Source organism: Phoenix dactylifera, chromosome 2 (genome assembly GCF_051530095.1).
Source record: "Phoenix dactylifera cultivar Ajwa chromosome 2, Ajwa_hap1_PhDact_Kaust_v1.1, whole genome shotgun sequence".
Classification (NCBI taxonomy): domain Eukaryota; kingdom Viridiplantae; phylum Streptophyta; class Magnoliopsida; order Arecales; family Arecaceae; genus Phoenix; species Phoenix dactylifera.
The window spans coordinates 41,180,116-41,199,460 of NC_143191.1; the positions used below are offsets into that span (position 1 = coordinate 41,180,116).

A 19,345-nucleotide genomic window follows, 5' to 3' on the forward strand; every position below is an offset into this window, starting at 1 on the left:
TTGGAGCCTGCTTTAGGCCATAGAGAGCACGTTCAAGTTTGCACACATGGTTAGGATAAGCGGGATCCGTCATTCCAGGTGGTTGAACCATGTATATATCTTCTGTGATTCGACCATGGAGGAAGGCATTCTTTACATCTAGTTGACGCATTTCCCAATGACGAACCAGTGCAAGGCTGATGACTAGTCGAATGGTGCCTGGTTTGATCACAGGAGAGAATGTTTCGGAGTAATCTACGCCATCAACTTGATGATATCCTTTAGCTACAAGACGAGCTTTCAACCTTTCAAGGGAACCATCAGCTTTTAGCTTTGGTTTAAAAACCCATTTTGCACCTATCACATGCATGTCTGCCGTGCGAGGAACTAATCTCCATGTTTTGTTGTGATGCAAAGCATCCAGCTCTTCTACCATTGCAGCTCGCCATCCAGGGTGTTGGAGTGCTGTTTTGATTGTTTTGGGTTCCTGTGGAATATCATGCCGAGTTACAATGAGTGCATATTTGGGATTTGGTTTTACAATACCATCTTTGAGTCTCGTGATCATGGGATGTGTGGAAGCAGCGGAAGTCAGTTGCTCGGGTGCAAGATGAAGAGATTCCGAAGGTAATTCAGGTGCTGCAATAACAGCATCATGATGTCGTTCTTGCTGATCAGTAGGTGAAGTACGGACCATGTCTACATTCTCTTCAGAAGTTGTGGGTAGGCTGGAAATCTCGCTAGCAGATGTTGAAGGTGTATTATCTGCAGAAGAAGTAATTTGGGCTGGTTGATAGAGAGTTCTGGAGACATTGATATCACTCAGAGGTATGTAAGATGGGCTGTCTTGGTGTGACATATCCTGCAAAGATGAGCAACCATTATTGTGAGTGTCATGCAGAACAATCCATTCATTAAATTCAGATATTGGTAGTGTGAGGAGATGGAGAGGAATTTGTTGAGTTGTTGTTCGATATGGGAAGATATTCTCAGCGAACGCAACATGTCGTGAAATCAGAAATTTTCGTGTAGGGGGGTGATAGCATTTGTAACCTTTGTAGTTGTCACTGTAACCTACAAAGACACAAGGGATTGTTTTAGGATCAAACTTGTTTCTTCTTGTTTCCCAAGTATAAGGGTAGCATCGTGAGCCGAAGACCCTTAGACTAGAATAGTCAGGATGCCGTTTATTCAACTTGAAGTAAGGAGTGTGGAACTCAATTGCAGAGCAAGGTAATCTATTCATTAAGAACACAGCTGTATGAAAAGCTTCCACCCAAAATTGCTTAGGTACACCACTGTGAAAGAGCATGGTCATGCCAAGTTCTCTTATCACTCGGTGTCTTCGTTCAACTGAGCCTGTCTGTTGAGGAGTATTTGGACATGAGATTTGATGTAATATCCCTTCGTTTTTGAAATGTAAAATCAGTGTTGCATTTATAAATTCTCCTCCTCCATCTGAATGAAATATTTTTATTTTCTTGTCAAACTGCCTGTAGACATAACGCTCAAAAGCCAAATAAGCAGAAGAGAAATCAGATTTGAGACGTAAAGGAATTAACCAACAATATTTAGAGTAATCATCAACAATGCAAGCATAATACCGAAATTTTCCAATTGATAACTCTGGAGCTGGACCCCAGAGATCACAGTGAATTTTATCAAATAAATCAGAACTAACAGTCTCAGACTGATTGAAGGGAAGTTTACTTAATTTTCCTAACTGACAACTCTCACAAGGAGTAGTTGTTTTATTCGACCCATTACTCCTAATTAATCCCTTAGACTTTAACATACGAATGGCAGCGACTTGTGGATGCCCAAGTCTCTGATGCCACACCTCTTCCGTTGCATTTGTAAACCGGTTTGAGAACTGGGCTTGATGAGGAGGTGAAAGCACATATAAGTCACCCTTGCGTTGTCCTGTCATCAGAGTTCGACCTGTCTCTCGTTCCTTTACACAGAAATTTATATTAGAAAATTCACAATTCAATGGAAACTGATCTGTAAGTTGACTCACTGAAAGAAGATTACGAGCTAATGAAGGAACTAATAATACATCTCTCAGAGTTAAGTTTGCATTACCATGTTTAATCTGTGTATCACCAATTGCTTTGATGGTTAGAGCATCCCCATTACCAACTAGTACAGAATCATTCCCAAAATAAGAACGTAAATTAAATAGGAGATCTGAATTACCTGTCATGTGATTGGAAGCACCTGTGTCAGTTGTCCATTCAGTATCCTGCACTGAAGTATCAAGTGTGAGAGCAGCTAAGGCTTGTGGAATTTCTTCAGATTGAACAGGCTTCCTTTTGTATCGTTCCCAACAGATGGTCGCAATATGGCCTTCTTTCCCACAAATTTGACATGTTTCATGTCGGTAGCGCTCTCGTTCAGCAGGTGTCATGCGCTGAAGGCATGTTCCATCTGGTAGAATTGGTCCAGTGGCTCGATTACCTCCATCTCGTGATGTTGAAGCACTGATGTTGGTTGGCTGAAACCCGCGTCCCTTGGAGGAGAAATCAGTTTTGCTGATTTTGGAGGCACTGTGATGTTGATGGTGTTGCCGTTGGCCATAGAAAGCCATTTGTTGAGGTTCCTGCCATAGAGTTCTTTGCTCATACCCTTGAAGAAGGGACACCAATTCTGAATAACCTGGCATTGGTGGTTTGAGCATGGTGGTGACGAAGGTCTCATACCGAGGACCAAGGCTGGTAAGGAGTGAGTAAACTTTCTCTCTGTCATGAACTGGACAGCCAATGGCAGCAAGGCTGTCACACAGTTTCTTGAAGGCACGAAGATGATCAGTTAGTGTTGTAGCTAAATCCTTCTTGAGATATGTTAGTTGCTGTTTTAAGGTGAATTCCCGTTCTTGGGAATCCTGGGCGTAGGCTTCTTGGAGACCATCCCACACCTGTTTGGCAGTTTGGAGTCCTACAACAAGGCCCAGTGCTTCCTCAGTCAGGGTGCCGATGAGCCACCCTCGAAGCAGACGATCAGACTTCCTCCACTGAAGATAGTCTGAACTGAACTGGGTCATGTCTGTTGGTGATGTTCCTGGAGTGTACATGGTCGGAGCTGCCACGTCTCCTGTGAGATGGCCATGGAGATCTTGGCTTTCGGCCAGTGCAATGACCTGCTCACGCCATAAGGGGTAGTTATCTGGGGTGAGCTTGAGGGTAACGAAGTTTCCAACATTGAGTGAGATGGTTGCCATGGCGATTAGCAGATGAGAAGAACTCCGAGTGCTCACAAAGGCTCTGATACCAAAACTGAAAAAAGAGAAGAAATCTGAAAAAAAAATATTTTGAGTTTCTGAACTCTGAAACGTGAGCACCAGAACAAAGCTATTATTCTGTATGGTTCAATATATATATATATTGTTTACAAGATTGAAACCATAGACTGTTGTGAGAAACAAGCACTCTCTGATTTGCTGTTACAACAACTGATTTGCTGTTACAACAATAGTGAATTTAAAGTTTAAATATCCGGTTGGATTGCTTGGGCTGAAGCTGATGTTTGAAGATCAGATTTGTTGGAGACAGATTACCTCGAACCAAGCTTATCCCAACGTCATGCCTCTCTTTGGATGGGTGTTCGTTCCGATTCTCAAGCCCTCATCTTATCACTCCATGTTACGTGGCTTGAGAACGGATGGTGTTTCGCTAATACACAGCCGCAACAATAAAATGATAAAGGTCAGCGGTTCCAAGCTGCCAGAAAACAGGCACGATCAAATCTTTGAAATAATTGATTTCCTTCTCCATTCACTTATAAAACCAGTAGGATAAAAACAAAAAAAGAGTCGAATTCTACTAATCATCATCAGAGCCCAAATCCTAATTCCACTTAAACCCCTCTCAGAACCTCAAATTACCGAAATCTATTTGGGATTAAGAACTAAAAACAAACGCAAGATTAAGAAAATCTATTGGAAATAGCGAACAAAAGACAACCCTAGATTGTGAATCAAGAAGAACAGCGAACGAAAAAGAACTCCCCCGCTTTTTCATGTCTCCCTTCCGGGCCTTGAGGGCGGCGAATAGGAGGCGCGGGAGACGGTCGGACTCCGCCGCCTCGACGTGCGACGGCCAGACGTCCGGCGACTTGTAGCAGAGGAACACGTGGCGGTCGTAGATCTGGACGGTTCCCACCAGCGCCTGTCGCCCGAACTCCGGCCGCTGGAACCCGAACTCCGCCTCGCCCCGCTTCCTCCATCCGCCGCCGGAGCAACGCCGGCCGGCCCGGCGAGGGGGCCCTCGCCCTGGAAGCTCCCGGCGGCGCGTCCAGCACGAGGTAGGAGTCGTCTCCGGCGGATACGGCGCCGCCGGAGAAGGTGACGGGGGAGGAGCGAGAAGGGGATGCCATGGAAGCGGGAGAGGAGAGAGGAGGGATAGAAGCAGACCGGAGAGAGGAAGAGTGTCTCGGTAGGGTAAGAAGAGAAAGGAGGAGGTAGTTGCCACGGGAATCGAGGTGGAGAACCGATGTGAGAAACGGCAACGCGGACCGCCTCATTTTGAATTAAATAAATTATCGCGAGATTCGACCGAGTGCAGCTATCAGCCTTCTAGTTTCTTTGCGCCCGTCAGGTTGAAATGTGTGAAAATGGAGCGTGGCGGACCGGGAATTGGACCTTTGCGGCATGGTTATAAGCCCGTTGTTGGACCTTTTTATGTTTTCTTCCCTTCTGTCTTTTTTTTTTTTTTTTTTTCCTCTTCTTTTCTCTAAGGGCTCGTTTGGTTCGCGGAAAAAGAAGGGAAAAAAGTGTGGTCAACGAAAAAGTAATGAAATACCTCTTATTTGATTGGAATTTTCAAAGGAGAGAGAAGAAAAAGTTGTATTCCCATGAAAATGTGATTTCCACATTTCATGGGAAAGTCTTTCCCATGAGAAACATGGAAAAGTTACTTTCCCATTAGGCAGGAATCGCTCTATTTTTACTTTTTTCCAAAAAGTCCCTTCAGCATTAAAGAAGCATTAAAAAGGCATTAAAAATCTAATTTTTATTAAGGGCATAATAGGAATTATATATAACTTTCCTAGGAAAGTGGATGGCCAACCAAACATAAGCATCTTGGAAATTTGTCACTTTTCCATGGTCAACCAAACATGCCAAAAGTACTTTCCTAGGCATCCTCTTCCTAGGAATTTGTTTCCCAGAAATCATATTCCTAGGAAGGAAAATGCTTCCCGCGAACCAAACGAGCCCTAAGAAACAACAAGAATTCCAATTGCAATCCCAGAGGATGGTAACAAGAACGATTATTCTATCTAGTTTCAAACATGAAAGAGAGAGAGGGGGAGAAAAGAGAGAGAGAGACTGATTGATTGCAAAATAAAATAAAGTTTTAGTTTGTGAAGAAATAAAGAATAAAATGAAAATGAGATCGGAGAATAGGTCAATGATTACGTCGTCTGAAATTGATTGCACGAAATAAGGGAAGAGGAGAAAGATAAATTAATTTTGGCTTCCTTTCGTTCTAGTTTATGAACTCTATATTCAAGCTTTTGATTGTTCAAATCAAGAGGCTAATACCGAAGACCAATTGGCTAGTGAACTGTTGAAATTTTTTTATTTTGATAGGATAGATAAAATTGACTTGTTCTAGAACTTATACCTTTACAATATTATAAGACAAAGCCTGGAAAGTGAGACCCGCACATCTTTACCTACTTTATTTTATCTCCATTCCAAAAATTTCACTTCCTTGACTTCTAGAGCAGGCCTCCTGACTAACATCCTTGAGCATGCCCTTTTTTTTCTTTCTGATTTGATGTGTTCATCCCCTTTATGATGAATATATCCCAGCTTTCATCTTTATAATAAATATAAATATATCCCTTTATGTTATTCTAAAATAAATGAAATAGAGAAACGGAAAAAGATGACTTGATATGCCCCTGATCCAACTTCTAATACCATCCAACCGACCAATGGCAGCTCATCACGTGGCTTCAACTAAATGTGTCATAAGCCTATTAAAAACTTCCCCAACGGGCAACAATTCAGCTTAGCCCGCAAATGCATATAGCTAAGCTTTATGTGAGCACCCGCGCGGATGTGTGTTTAGTCCCATATTAATTATTTGTTGGATAGATCTTGGATACTTATATAGAATTAAAGAACCTAAATAATACTTTTTGGCTAGCCATTTTGGATAAAATTCTGAATTATTACAAATAGTATCAGAGCGAACTCGGCTCATAACCTATATGAACTAGGAAACATTGCAGCATGAATCCATTGGGGCTGACCATGGACCGATCGTGGTGTTTGTGATTAGATTTGAATAAATTTGAACCCTTAGCCTGACGAAAATATCAGAACTTGAACGGAAGAAGTATATAGGACCCGTGCGGACGTATGTTTAGTCATACATCAGTTATTCACTGGGTAGATCCTGGGTACTTATACAGGATCAAGAAACCCAAATAATACATTCTAGTTAGCCATTTTGGGTGAGATTCTGGGTTGTTACAAATTTAAATATGTTGGTGGTTATCAAGTAGTTAAGGCGCATAACTATCTTACTCGGTAACAGAGCCGACTCTCATCCTATATAAATAGTATTCGAGGAACCATTCGATACATTTATTCTCACTTGTTCTCTGCTATTCTCTACTTTCTTAATACATTTTTTTCAAAATTCTTGCTTGACTTAGGTATCGGAGGATTTTTTATCGGACAAACTCCAACAATCCTTTGGTGTTTTTCCTATTATTTTCAGGTCTAAGCAGCCGACCACTAGCTAGTTGTTCAACTCGTCCGTTCTCTTCAGCTCGAAGCTTGCCTTCAACTCGAATTTTGGCAGCAACAAAAGTAAATTGAGGACATGCTTATCATGTATGCCTCAGACAATTTTGGAACGAGTCCATCGTTCAATTATAGCCGGAAATGCATGTAACGAAGTGCTTCGCATGTCACAGAAACCAAATTCACAACACAACTGATAAGAACTCTTCTCAGAATCTTTTTATAGGTGGAACTTGGACCTAGTGTTTAGTATGTGGACCAAAAAGCTATGCAGGCAACTTTTGTAGACCTAGCCTTTTTAAGGATTTAAGGCTCTGTTTGGCACGTTTGTTGGCGGCAGAGCTTTTAGAAATAGAACTTTTGGGAGTAGAACTTTTTGAAGTATAGCTTTTATAAAAAGTTATTTGCCGTTTGGTAACTACATTTTTAAAGTACTTTAGAACTTTAACATGTATTTGATAAACAAACTAAAAAAGTACTTTTAGTATGACAAAATGACCATAAAGAACACTGCACAGTATTATACAACATAGCATAATAAAATATAATATATATTAATACATAAATATATGATGCAGTATGATATTACTATAATGTAATATAATATAGTAATATAGTATAGTATACTATAACATAATAATTTAATATAATATTAAATTATTTAACATAACATATCAACGTATTATGATATAATGTAATATAATATTATATTTATAGTATAATACAATAATAAAGATATAAAATATTATAATTATTAGCGTAAAGGTATAAAATATTGAGACTCCTGCATATTTTCATGATTATAAATAGACATTTTTTGTAATTATTATATTTTATTATAGGTATTTTGGTCCAAAAAGAAAAAAATTTTATAACTCAAAACATCGTTCCGATGGGGCCTAAAAGTGCTATTTCGGAGAAGCTCCAAAACCAAAAAGCTGTTTTAGCTTTATGGTAAAGCTAAAATAGCTTTCCGAAATTTTTACCAAACATCTCTATTTCATCTAAAAGTAATTTTGGAGGGCCAAAAAGTGATTTTGGCCCTCCAAAAGCTCTGCCAAATGGGGCCTAATTGATGGGAGAGGACATTAGGTAGCTGGGGGTCACTCATTTGATTTATCATAGTATAACATTGCTGTATCAATAGCTGAAGTAGTATAGACTAGGCATCGGTCACTCTTTTGATTTATCATTTATTATTTGTGTGTTTCATAATGTTATTTACATGGCACTTGGAAGTTTATGTTGAGCAAGTTTTACGAACTTTATTTAATTTTCTAATAAATATATAGCATTGGAATTGGAGTGAGGATCAAAATAGCTATATTTTTTTGATGTATTTAGCCCGTAATTGTAATTGAAATCGAAATCAGAATTGGATCATGATGGAATTTGAATACTACGATAATGAATGTTATTGGGCTTGCCCAATCTTTTCTCTAAAAAGGACAAGCGGCTAGCTGTTTTAAGTATCACACGTGGCTGAGTTAGATTGTTTCCGTGAAGGGAATCAGGTGGGTTGATGCTGTTGTGGTTCAATCTTGTTACAAGAATAATATGTAGTCGGCAAGACATGTGAGTCGCCATCAAAGGCAGAAGGTTGCGAAGATCGAAGAACAACTTGATTGAAGAAAATTTGCAAATTTGGTGTCATCTAACATGAATCTGATTCTAGCCATGCAAGATGATTCTTAAGATACGAGCATTGGATAAAGACATTAGATGCCTTCTTTATTGATTTAAATTTCCATCATTTATTTGCCTAGGTTTTGTTGCGGAAGTCAGCAATTGGATGAATATTTCCAGCTTCTGTAAGTCAATACCTTGTAAATTCTGTTTACAGGGCAGCTCTTAGATGTGTTTCCTAACCTAAGGTGCAAGCAATGCATTTGGAAAGTTCTCATTAGGGGGCATTGTTCAAGGTTTCAATGACACCAACATCACCAAATGAGAGTCATTTGCCAAATCTTTTTTTCCCCCTCTCCAATACAACCAAAATAATGGTTTTATTTGTCCGATTGAACTTGGACTTGGTTCATTTGGAAATTAAATATTTGTTGTTAATGTAGTTGCTTTTATCCAGTATAACAGAATAAATGACAATAACCGAAGAATAATAGTCTTTAATTTTTTAAAATGATCATTTATGTAAATTTTTAATATTTACTATAAAAATTCAAATCTGAAAAGAAAACAGTAAGATAAATACCTACATTGTAAAATAATGACCAGCTATTCTTGTTATTACTAATTTTTGTTTTGTAAAGTAAGTTCCATAAGGTTTCTTCCTATCCCTTTTTTTTTCTTTTTTTTCTTTTTACTGTTTTAACTCTGCCTTGAAATGGCAGATTATCTATCTGATGTCTCTGGATTATCATAATACGCCACGGCAACATTTTGTTTAGAAAGAAGAAAGCATTTGCATTATTTGTATGTCAATATGAAGCCCGATTGTTTCCGAAACCCATAGCTGACCATGTTGGTAATTGCGGCCATTCCCTTCGTTCTCACCTTCATAAATACCTATCATACCGTCTTTTGTTATTATCGCCAATAGATGATGCCACTAGCAGGAACAATAGCTATTATCCTAATAACTAATAGGATTGATCATCTTTGTATCTCGCTTGTTGATTCACTTGTGAAGTGTATTTCTTTTTAGTTGAGGGCGACTCTGCTATGCTGATTGTTTGGATTCAGCAGCAAGATAGAAAGGTGGGTGCAGTACTCGTGCTACAGTAATCTAGAGCCAGATGAGAGAGGGTACCATCTTTATTGCAAGGGACTTCTAACGTGAAGCAAATGGAGTTGCGGATCATTAGGTGGCCTTCTTTGTAGCTTATCTTTCTGATCATATATTTTGGACAGATTGTATGCTTGCCCCGGGGGTATTTCGGAATATGTTACATTTAATTTTTTTTAATGTATTCATGTTAGAACGGATATGCCTAAATAATGTACTTCTTTTAAGTGTATTTGTCACTTTTCTAAGAAGAATGCGTGCTTGTGACTTATCTGTCACTTTTCTTTTAAGTATACGTTCCCATCACTGTTAACTAGGTTGGAATCTCAAAACATAGAGATGTTTCAAAATATGTAAAAGAAAAAGAATCACATTTGAAACAATACTAAAGGTGATTTCACAGACTTTTATGTAGATCTAAGAATGAGAATATAGATAATAAATTTTAACCACAAAGATACTATAGGGAATAGTAATTATGACAAGTCAATATTAAACCTAAGCCTTAAATCGAGACTTGTTCTCTACTTTTAATGCTGCAACAGAGAGGTCATGTTGTTGGTGGCATGTCTACACTAACATGATCAAAGTTATTTGTGTTGAGGAACGCCTATTAGACCATTTGATGGTCCTATGCAATAAAGACCATTGGATCTAAGGCTAGAAATAGGCCCGAACCATCTGAGGCCTGTCGGCCAAGGCAAGCTTCAGGCCTTGGACCAGGGCCGAGAATGTATGGATCGGGCTCGGCCGAAAAAATTTCAGGCCAAGCTTGGGCTAGTGCTCGGCCTGGCCTAAAAAGGTCTATGCTCCCCCCTCTCTCCCTCCTAATCTTTATTCCCCCTCTCTCCTTTCCAATCTCTCTTTCCCCTATCTCTTCTATCCTCCTTGCTCTCCACAACACCCCCCCCCCCCCCCCCCCCCTCATCTCATTTGTGTTGGATCTCAGGGGAGAAGCACAATCTTCAACCAAGCTCGAGCTCAGACACAAGTCAGAATTTTAAAAGAACATTTTAGCTGTAGCCTAGTTTGGAGCTCGGTTTCTTTTTCGAACCGAAGCTGCACTATGTGGAAGCTAAAAATTTCCTTTTCAAAAAGAAAATGACCTAGTTTTCTCCTATTGAATCCACATAATTCATCATGGTCCCTTTCAAACGGCATATATATATATATATATATATATATATATATATATATATATATATATATATATATATATATATATATATATATATATGAAATTTCACTGTTGGGCATGCATTCCTTGCCTTTGGATAATTATACATATAATACAATTATGCAGCAATAATTCATCGCACCATAACAAATCATAATTAATCAAATAATGCGGCTATCTAGAACCAGAGAAAACTAAATATAGAGATATACCAAGCAATGGGCAAATTTGTCAAAAAGGTGATATTTTACTCTAATAATGACATTATCGTAATCATAGTTAATTATTTTATTCTGAAGGCCCAAAAGGGCATGGCATCCATCCAGCTACTCTGTAGTGCGGACACCAATGCCAGTTCAGCTAGTTCAGTCGACTTGATTTTATTTTGAATTGATTTCATGTTATTTGGGTTTATTAGGGTAGTTTGTTATTTGATAGCTTTTAGGGCTTATTTTGGTGTTTCGTTATTTTGAAGATCTTTTGTGAGACTAATTTCTTTTAGAGGGTTGTTTGCATTTTCTGGATCTATAAATATGTTGGACCGTACATTGTTTAGGATTATGCTATGATGAATGATGAATGAAAATTAACCTACTTGTCTTTTTCTTTCCCCTCTTCTTTACCCGACTAATTTCTTTTAGAGGGTTGTTTGCATTTTCTGGATCTATAAATATGTTGGACCGTACATTGTTTAGGGTTATGCTATGATGAATGATGAATGAAAATTAACCTACTTGTCTTTTTCTTTCCCCTCTTCTTTACCCCCCTCTTCTTCTCCTCCTCTTCTTCTTCCTCCTTCTTTTCTTTCCCCTTCCCTCTCCTTCCTGCAGTTGTTCTGCATCAACTTTGGTATCAGATCCTAGAGCTTTGCCTTCGTCGCCAAAGCTCTCCGATCTTGCGGCCCTATGTTTCGCTGTCACGTGAGTTCCTTCACGGGATTCATCTTCCTCAAGCCAAAAGCCTCTTCCTATTAAGTTTCACGTGGGGGATCAGGGCGTCTTCTCCACGGTTCCACCTTCCAAGCCTTCTTCTCCCGCGTGCTTTTTTCACCGTGTGCTCTCTTCTACTGGTGGATTCCAATTGTGAAAGGAAGAAAAGGGAAAACCCCATCGCGAAGAGCACCTCCCCCCCCCCCCCCCCTCCGAGCGTGCCGTCGCCATCTGCGGCCTGATCCCTAGCCGCAGCCGCCACCCGTGGACAGATTTGGAGAGGAGGAGCACCGCCTCCCCTCCCCAAGCACCCCATCGTTCTCACGCCGCCAGTACTGCTCGTTCTCCTTCGTTGACCGCCGTCTCCGAGAGTTCCATTGCCGCGCTCCACGCACTGTCACCGCCCCGTCGCCGTGCTCCATGCACCGTCGCCTTCAACCACCGCCGCGCCCCGCACGCTGATCGCCGCGGAAGCCGGCGTAACCAGCTGCAACAACCCACAGAGAAGATGCACAGTAATGGGTACGTAACGGGTTATCAGGTCGGTACGAGCCCGTTAACCCAAATCCTTTGGGTTTTGATTAAAAACTCCGTATCGGGCATTAACTGGGTTACGGAGCGGGTCATGCCCGTTAACCCGAACCCTATCGGATTTGAGCTTTAAAAAAAAAAAAGAGCGAGAGAGAAAAAAAAAAGAGAAACAAAAAAAAAAGAAAGAAAAATACCTGTTCATCTCCCTCCTTCTGTTTTGTTTCCGCCGCCGCCCGAGCGCCGCCCCTTCTCCCCGTCGACCACTCCCGCCTCCGCCGTCGACGCCTCCGCCGTTGACGCCTCTGCCCCTCCCGTTTCCTCCGCCGCTCCGCCTTTCCGCCTTCGCCCTTGCCGATCCGTCTCCTCCCCCATCTTCCTCGACTCCCGCTGCTACCACGGCCGCACCCCCCCCCCCCTCCGCCGTTTCTTCTTCTTCCTTCTTCTTCTTTCCCGAGATCTTCCCTGCATCGTCGTTCCGCCTTCACGGCCGTCGCAACAGCGCCTTCCCCGCGTCTCCGTCTTCGTCTCCATCTGCGGCGTCGGACGGCAGGACACAACCGCCTGAGCTCCGTTGCCCCTCTTCCCTTTGACTGTCTCTGCTCCTTCTTCCCCAGCATCGAACCCTTGCCACCAGGACACACGATTCCCCCCACCCCTCCCCAAGTTGCTTCTCACGGCACAAGTTATCAGGCCCGCACCCCACTTTTGAGTTCAATCCACCCACCGCAACCATTTTCCCTGTTCATTTCACGGGCCAACGGGCCCAACCGCACCATTCCCTATTTAATCTTCCGGTCCGCACCGCACTCCACCCACAACGCCCCCCTCCCCGGCTCCCTCCTTCTAAACCACAGGCCTATTAGGCCCAGAACACACTCCACCCCACCCCTAATCTGCAGGCCCGCCAAATAGAATTGATTAGGCCTACGAGTTGCTGAAATCAGGCCCGCTAAGCTATTGTGAATAGGTCCTATTTGCGTCAATTGAAGAGCCCGCTTGCCGCGACCGCATCTCTGATCGTCGTCTCTAGCCCAATTTTTACCAGTGATGGAGATATCCAGTGCTTCTTGGTTTGTTGGGGAGGACGACCAGCATCCGGTTCCACTTGGCTCACATGCGAGGAGCTTCAGTTGATTGACCCGGACCTATTGGAGTACTAGCAGAGCTACACTAGTCACGTTCGTCGAGGTCGACTTCTTTTCATCCGGGAAGAGTTGGTGCAGACACCAGTGCTAGTTCAGCTAGTTCAGTCGACTTGATTTTGTTTTGAATTGATTTAATGTTATTTGGGTTTATTAGAGTAGTTTGTTATTTGACAGTATTTAGAGCATATTTTGGTGTTTCGTTATTTCGAAAGTCTTTTATGGGACTAGTTTCTTTTAGGGGGTTGTTTGTATTTTTTGGGTCTATAAATATGTTGGACCATACATTGTTTAGGGTTATGCTATGATGAATGAAAATTAGCCTCCTTGTCTTCTTCTTCCCCCTCTTCTTCTCCTCCTCTTCTTCTTCCCCCTTCCCTCTCCTTCCTGCAGTTGTCCTGCATCACTCTGTTTCAAAGCAGATGAGTTATTCCTCAGATCTAGCTTGATGCGAACATTAAAACTAAGTTATCTGAAAGATCGATTCTAATCTCATCCCATATGAGAGGAAGATGACAATCTCGAAACTAGAGGGCATAGAATATATCAAATTAATCAGGCGGAAGTATTAATTAGGACTATTCTTAATATCAGAAAAAGGATAGGGAAAATTAGGGACATCAACCTCATCGGATTGAGGGCTGAGTTCTAGCAAGACCATACGTGAGATGGTTCTTGGCCATCTCCCAACAAGCCCTATATGGTGCGGTAGAGAATCCAAACTCGTCAAAGCAACACTAGAGGAATATATAAAAGCTATATAAAAAATTTATTAAGTCTATACGCTATTTACATGGCATATTGAGGTGATGCGCAGCACGATCATAAAATTAATACCCCTATTCCTCTAAGGAAGAGAAAATTAGAAGAAAAAAAACAGATGCCGCTGCCAAACCTAGCGAAAAGGAACAGGAAGAGGAAGAGGTGTTAATTTTAGTGCCAAGTTGGATGCCAGCTTAGTAGATCAGGCAAATTATCCATTGTTACTTCAGCATATATTATTCAATTGTCAAAACTAGATAACTGGCATGCGATTGGTATCTAATGAATGTTTTCTGTCCGCCACTTGATGGATCAATATGTTCTAACGCAAAAGCACCAATTTTTCTTTTTGTTTCCATTACTGACGTGGGACGTGAGGATTTGGACAAGTGGAGACACATCTCCAAAATAGTAGGACGTGTGGAGTTAGATCAATGCGGCTGGCATGCCACCAACGTAGCACTATTTTTTTGTGCTGGAAATTTTATCCTACCCTACGTGCATCAAGTAGCATTGCACCATGCCAAGCACTTGCTTTTTTCCGGATCATAAATCAAGTACTCATCTCAATAATTGATATACAGGAATAAATATTTGTGATTGCCATGGTGCATCGATCATGTGATGTATATGCATGTGGTGTAGGATATAATTTGGGCAGTTTGTGTTGGCTCTAAAAAAACTTATCCATCACTGTCTTAGTCTTATAAATAGAATACAACGCTAAAAGGGCTATCATGGTGGACCTCTCTGTCGGCTCATCTGGTTGACTTAACAACTTGTTTTTTTACATGCCAATATGATGCATGGATGATAGCCATTCAATTTCAAGATAGACCGTGTGGCGCTCATTCAAATATGATATCCATCCACAATGGTGGAACCTATCCAAAAGAAGCGATCTTCGTCCATTCTTCCGGTCCCCGGTATGATGGATGGAAGATATGATTCCAGCCGAATCGAGATTCCTGCGCACGCATCCGGGGACGTAGCACTGTTAATTTGTTCTTTTGTCAACTCTGGTGGGTCAGCCTTCGTAAATAGAAGGAACAACGAGACGAGAGCGACCGGCCCCACCAAGGAAAAATATTTGTTCATTGTAAATTATAGTTCACTTGGCCTCCTAAATGCAGCAAATAACGTTACGAGGGTCATTACGGAGACGGACCCCTCTCTTAACCCAAGTTGCAGACATACCAGCGGCATTTGACGTGCCAATAGGATGGGCAACTGCCAGATTCATTTTTGATAGGTGATATGGCGCCCATCTCAACTCATTATCCCTTTTCATAAAAAAAATATTATTTCCAGTTTTACTCTTTTCTATTTTATATCATGAGTTGAAAAAATTATTGATTGGATCAGATGGACCATTTCAATCTAATCATAAAAAAATGCACCATAATTTCACCACCAAGCAATACAGATGTTGACGAAAAAGGAACAGAAGAAAAAGAGAGCAATATAGGCATATTTATGTATGTTCCTTTGTAATTACATTGGTTCTAAGCAGGTAGATTTGATTCAACCAATAATTTTTACCATAAGCGTGCCATTTAATAGAACAACATAGTTGGTATGAAATAAGTGCCTTGTTTTTGAGTAATTTTTCTGAGTTACCCTATCATTGCCCTTCAAATAATGAAGCATCTGGACTTGCTGCCAAAAAATATAAGGACCCATCAACAAAAATTATTGCTATATTTGGTCACTCCTTGGCCTTTATTTAGGAAACGTGATTCACATATGATGTGACTAAAATCGGGTTTGCCAATCGTAAGCCGACATGTAGTATAGGAGGGACCAGTTTCAATTGGGCTTATTTTTTTGGATCAATCTAGAAAAGGAAAATAAGAAATCAGCTCCCAGTCGGACTCTAAATTCTGGAGTCTCACTCTAATGGGACCAGTACTCGTTATCTATAAGAAAAGACTCATGACTCTATGAACGAACACAAATTATGAGCACTCTACTTCCTCTTCTTCTTGGTCTTTCTACATATTCTGTTCTTTAAAGCTCTAGAGGCCTCTTCATTGGTACTTTATTTTCCATCATAGCAGATCAACGTCCTCAGACCGGATTTTTTAGCAGCACAATATGTATTCAGTGCTCCGATGACTTATGTTACCATGTATGCTTGCTTGTGTGGCTCTCCCTTTATCTATTATTTTCCCAGCTAGAGCCAATAGCATTTCTATCCTTCTTACAGCAAAGGCGCGATGGACTCCTCCGAGAAGGCCAAAGGAAAGGAGAAGGTGGAGACCATGGAAGTGAGCGAAACCATCAGTTCTGTTGGAGGGGAGGGTAACCCCAGTGCAGCAGGCGGCCTTTCCCCTGGCGATATCCTAGCTACGGACGTTTGGGCCGAAACAATGCTGGATAAAATCAAAGTCCTTCAGAAGCCACCTAGTCACACTGCATCCAAAAGCATCAGCACAGCTCCTGCAAGCACTGAGGACCGTGACAAGAAGCTTTACGAGCCAAGGGCGGTGGCCATCGGTCCCTACCACCGGAAGACGGAGAATAATTATTTCAGAATCACGGATAAACACAAACTGTGGTGTGTGCAAGAAGTGATCGGCTTTCACCCAAAAAAAGAAGAAGAAGAAGAAGTGATCGGCGATAGTTACAAACAAGACCTCGGTAAATTCCTCGGTAAGATGAAGGAGAGGGAAAGAGATGCTGTGAATTTTTATCGTGAATGTTATGGGACAGACAATAACTTCGGCATGAATTCCAAAAGTTTTCTGGAGATGCTAATGCTTGATAGCTGCTTCATCTTGTTTGCGCTTTCATTGCATTATAATCCTGTCAAGGTACTCCCTTTTGTGGGTGGCCTTGAAGATGGACCATGGGCACCACGTGATATAGTGGGGGCATCGGAGCTTGTCAAGACTGACTTGCTGTTGCTCAACAGCCAAATCCCTTTCTTTATCCTTGAGGATGTTTTCAATATGCAAATTGCTATTCACCCAAACGAATATATTTACACTGAAGGCAATGAAGGCCAACCCACAATCAGAAAAGTTGCTCTCAAGTTTTTTGGTACTCTCGGTTTAGAATGCAACGGTTCGAATGACACAGAAACAGAGGAGGTTCATCATCTGCTTCATTTGTACCACATGTATTTGAAGCCAACGAAGCATCGTGCTGCAAGCCTTCCTGGAGATACATTTATAATTATCAATCCACGGCGATATCTCCCCAGCGCAACAGAGCTCCAACGAAAGTCCGCGGTGAATTTTAAGGTGAAAAAAACGGTAGGTGTGCCACAATGCGTGCTCGACGTAACGACGAGGAAATCTGGAGATATCCAGGTGCCGGCATTGGGCGTCTATGACCATACCAATATTCTCCTCCATAATCTAATCAACTTTGAGCAGTCTCTTGGCAACATGGACTCGTACATCACAGCCTACGTCGCATTCTTGAATCACATCGTGCAGAGAGAAGAAGACGTGGAGCTGCTTGATACAAGAGGGGTGTTGGAGCACAGATTGACCAGCCGTGCGGAGGTGGTCGCTGTCTTCAGGCAATTACATAATGTGATCGATCATTATAAGACGCCCGGTTACTTGGCTAGCGTATACGAGGAGGTGAATGATCGTTGCACCAGCAAGTGGCGCAGAATCTATGCCGATGGGAAGCAACGTTATTGCTCCAATGTATGGCTGAGCATGTCGTTTGTTGCCGGCATCGCTCTATCAGTTCTCGCCCTCATCCAGACCATCTACGCCGTCGAGGGCTACAAGAGAAAATGAATGGCACCGCTGCTAGCTAGGAGCAGCGTTTGATGTTATGCTGAATAAATCGTGCATGAATGTAATCCATCGCGCATGATCCGTCCCACTTGTCTCAGCTGTAATGTTCTTTCCTGTGTTATATATATTGTAAGCTGTCTGATGTGTCTCCCCTAGATTTCAGGGATCCTCCCCCCATCGGGGGAGACCAAGTTTTTTTCATCTTCTTTTGGTGTAATTACTAATAAGTGTCGTGGTAGCTACTTGTGTGAATTCTCCCCGTCAATGTAAATTAAGCTTGCAAGTGGAACTTTTTAAACCGTGTACCTAACTGCTTAATAGTTTATCTGTTGTAACTGATGCTGGAACTAATGATATATGCAGTATTTAACCTTGTTTCTGTAAGATATTATTGATTGAAAACGCTTATTGTTCGCTAATACTGACTAATGGCATTCGGAATGACTGGCACGTTTTCTCAGGAGGGTCCGGGGGCGACCCCACCAATCTCCCCGGATGCACGTAGATGGAGAGTGTGCAGGACAGCAATCCGTAAATCCGTCCATTGTTTTGTTTTGTTTTTTTTTTTTTTGCTAAAGCAAAAGGGGAAGGAGGGAGGAAAAGACAAGCCCACCCCTGCGTAGCAGCCTCCACTGGGCCCCCACCCCGCCAGGAGAATGTTCGATGCGGGCAAAAATGACCGTGTGTTGGGCACCTTGGCCGGTTTTACTCATACCCTCCCCACCCGTGGGCCCGGCTCGATTACCCTTCTCGGCTCCGACTCGAATACCACGTGTAAGTACGTCACACCTGGCACCACTGAGACTACTAGCAGAGCGATACGCCCTTCCAGACCCCGTGTTCGAGCAGAGAGCATTTAGTCTCCACAATTTAATCGACGCTCGTGCGTTTCGAACTCAGAACCACTTAATTGGAAGTAAGACCACGCTCCCATTGGGCTACCACCTCAATGGTTGGCGAGCAAATTCACCATTGTGATGTGACTTTGTATTGGCTGAAGTTCAGGCGCTCCCCACCTCCCCCCAGCTCACGTGCATTGTCGAGTCCCAAGCCCCTCGTTAGGTAATGTTCTGCCAGTTTTAACTTGTTTGCCCTATGGCTTGGAGAGGAGGAGAGAGAGTGTGACAGCGAGCGAGAGATTTCTTGAGCCCGGTCCTTATCTCACAACAACTAATGGTCTTCCAAGCGCCGTTTCACTTAGTTAGCCCACTAGCATACTTTACAACAAATTAATATTATTATATTATGCTAATGTTTTATGCCAGCATCATAAGTATATGACCATTGATGGAGAAAATATGGGACACCTTGATCTCAGGCTAGACTAACTCCCTTGATCTCGGACATGGATAGTGGTGAACGACTTTAGCTCCAACCGAGGAGTCGCCAGCTGAGAAGAACCATCAAAATGCGTCAAGCAGGGCTAATAACCCTAAGAACCAACAGTCCTGGCAGTTCACAGTAGTGGCAGCCCCATGTCTCGTGTCAGACCTGAAGTAAAAATCTCTCGCAAAATCCGATAAAATCGGATGCCCGGTCAGAAAATCAGTTTTAAATTTTT

The 19,345-nt window shown here is 41.9% G+C and overlaps 1 protein-coding gene across 1 annotated transcript; it reads left to right on the forward strand.

Annotated features, from left to right (window-relative positions):
- The first annotated feature begins 16,005 nt into the window (after positions 1-16,005).
- LOC120104956 (UPF0481 protein At3g47200-like) lies at positions 16,006-18,211 on the forward strand. The gene has a single exon (XM_039116964.3). The coding sequence runs from the start codon at positions 16,243-16,245 to the stop codon at positions 17,782-17,784; it is 1,542 nt and encodes a 513-aa protein (XP_038972892.1). The 5' UTR covers positions 16,006-16,242; the 3' UTR covers positions 17,785-18,211.
- Positions 18,212-19,345: the final 1,134 nt, after the last annotated feature.

What these genes read in the sequence shown, in the direction of transcription:
- LOC120104956 (XM_039116964.3), top strand. Translation starts at nt 16,243, where the DNA reads ATGGACTCCTCCGAGAAGGCCAAAGGAAAGGAGAAGGTGGAGACCATG.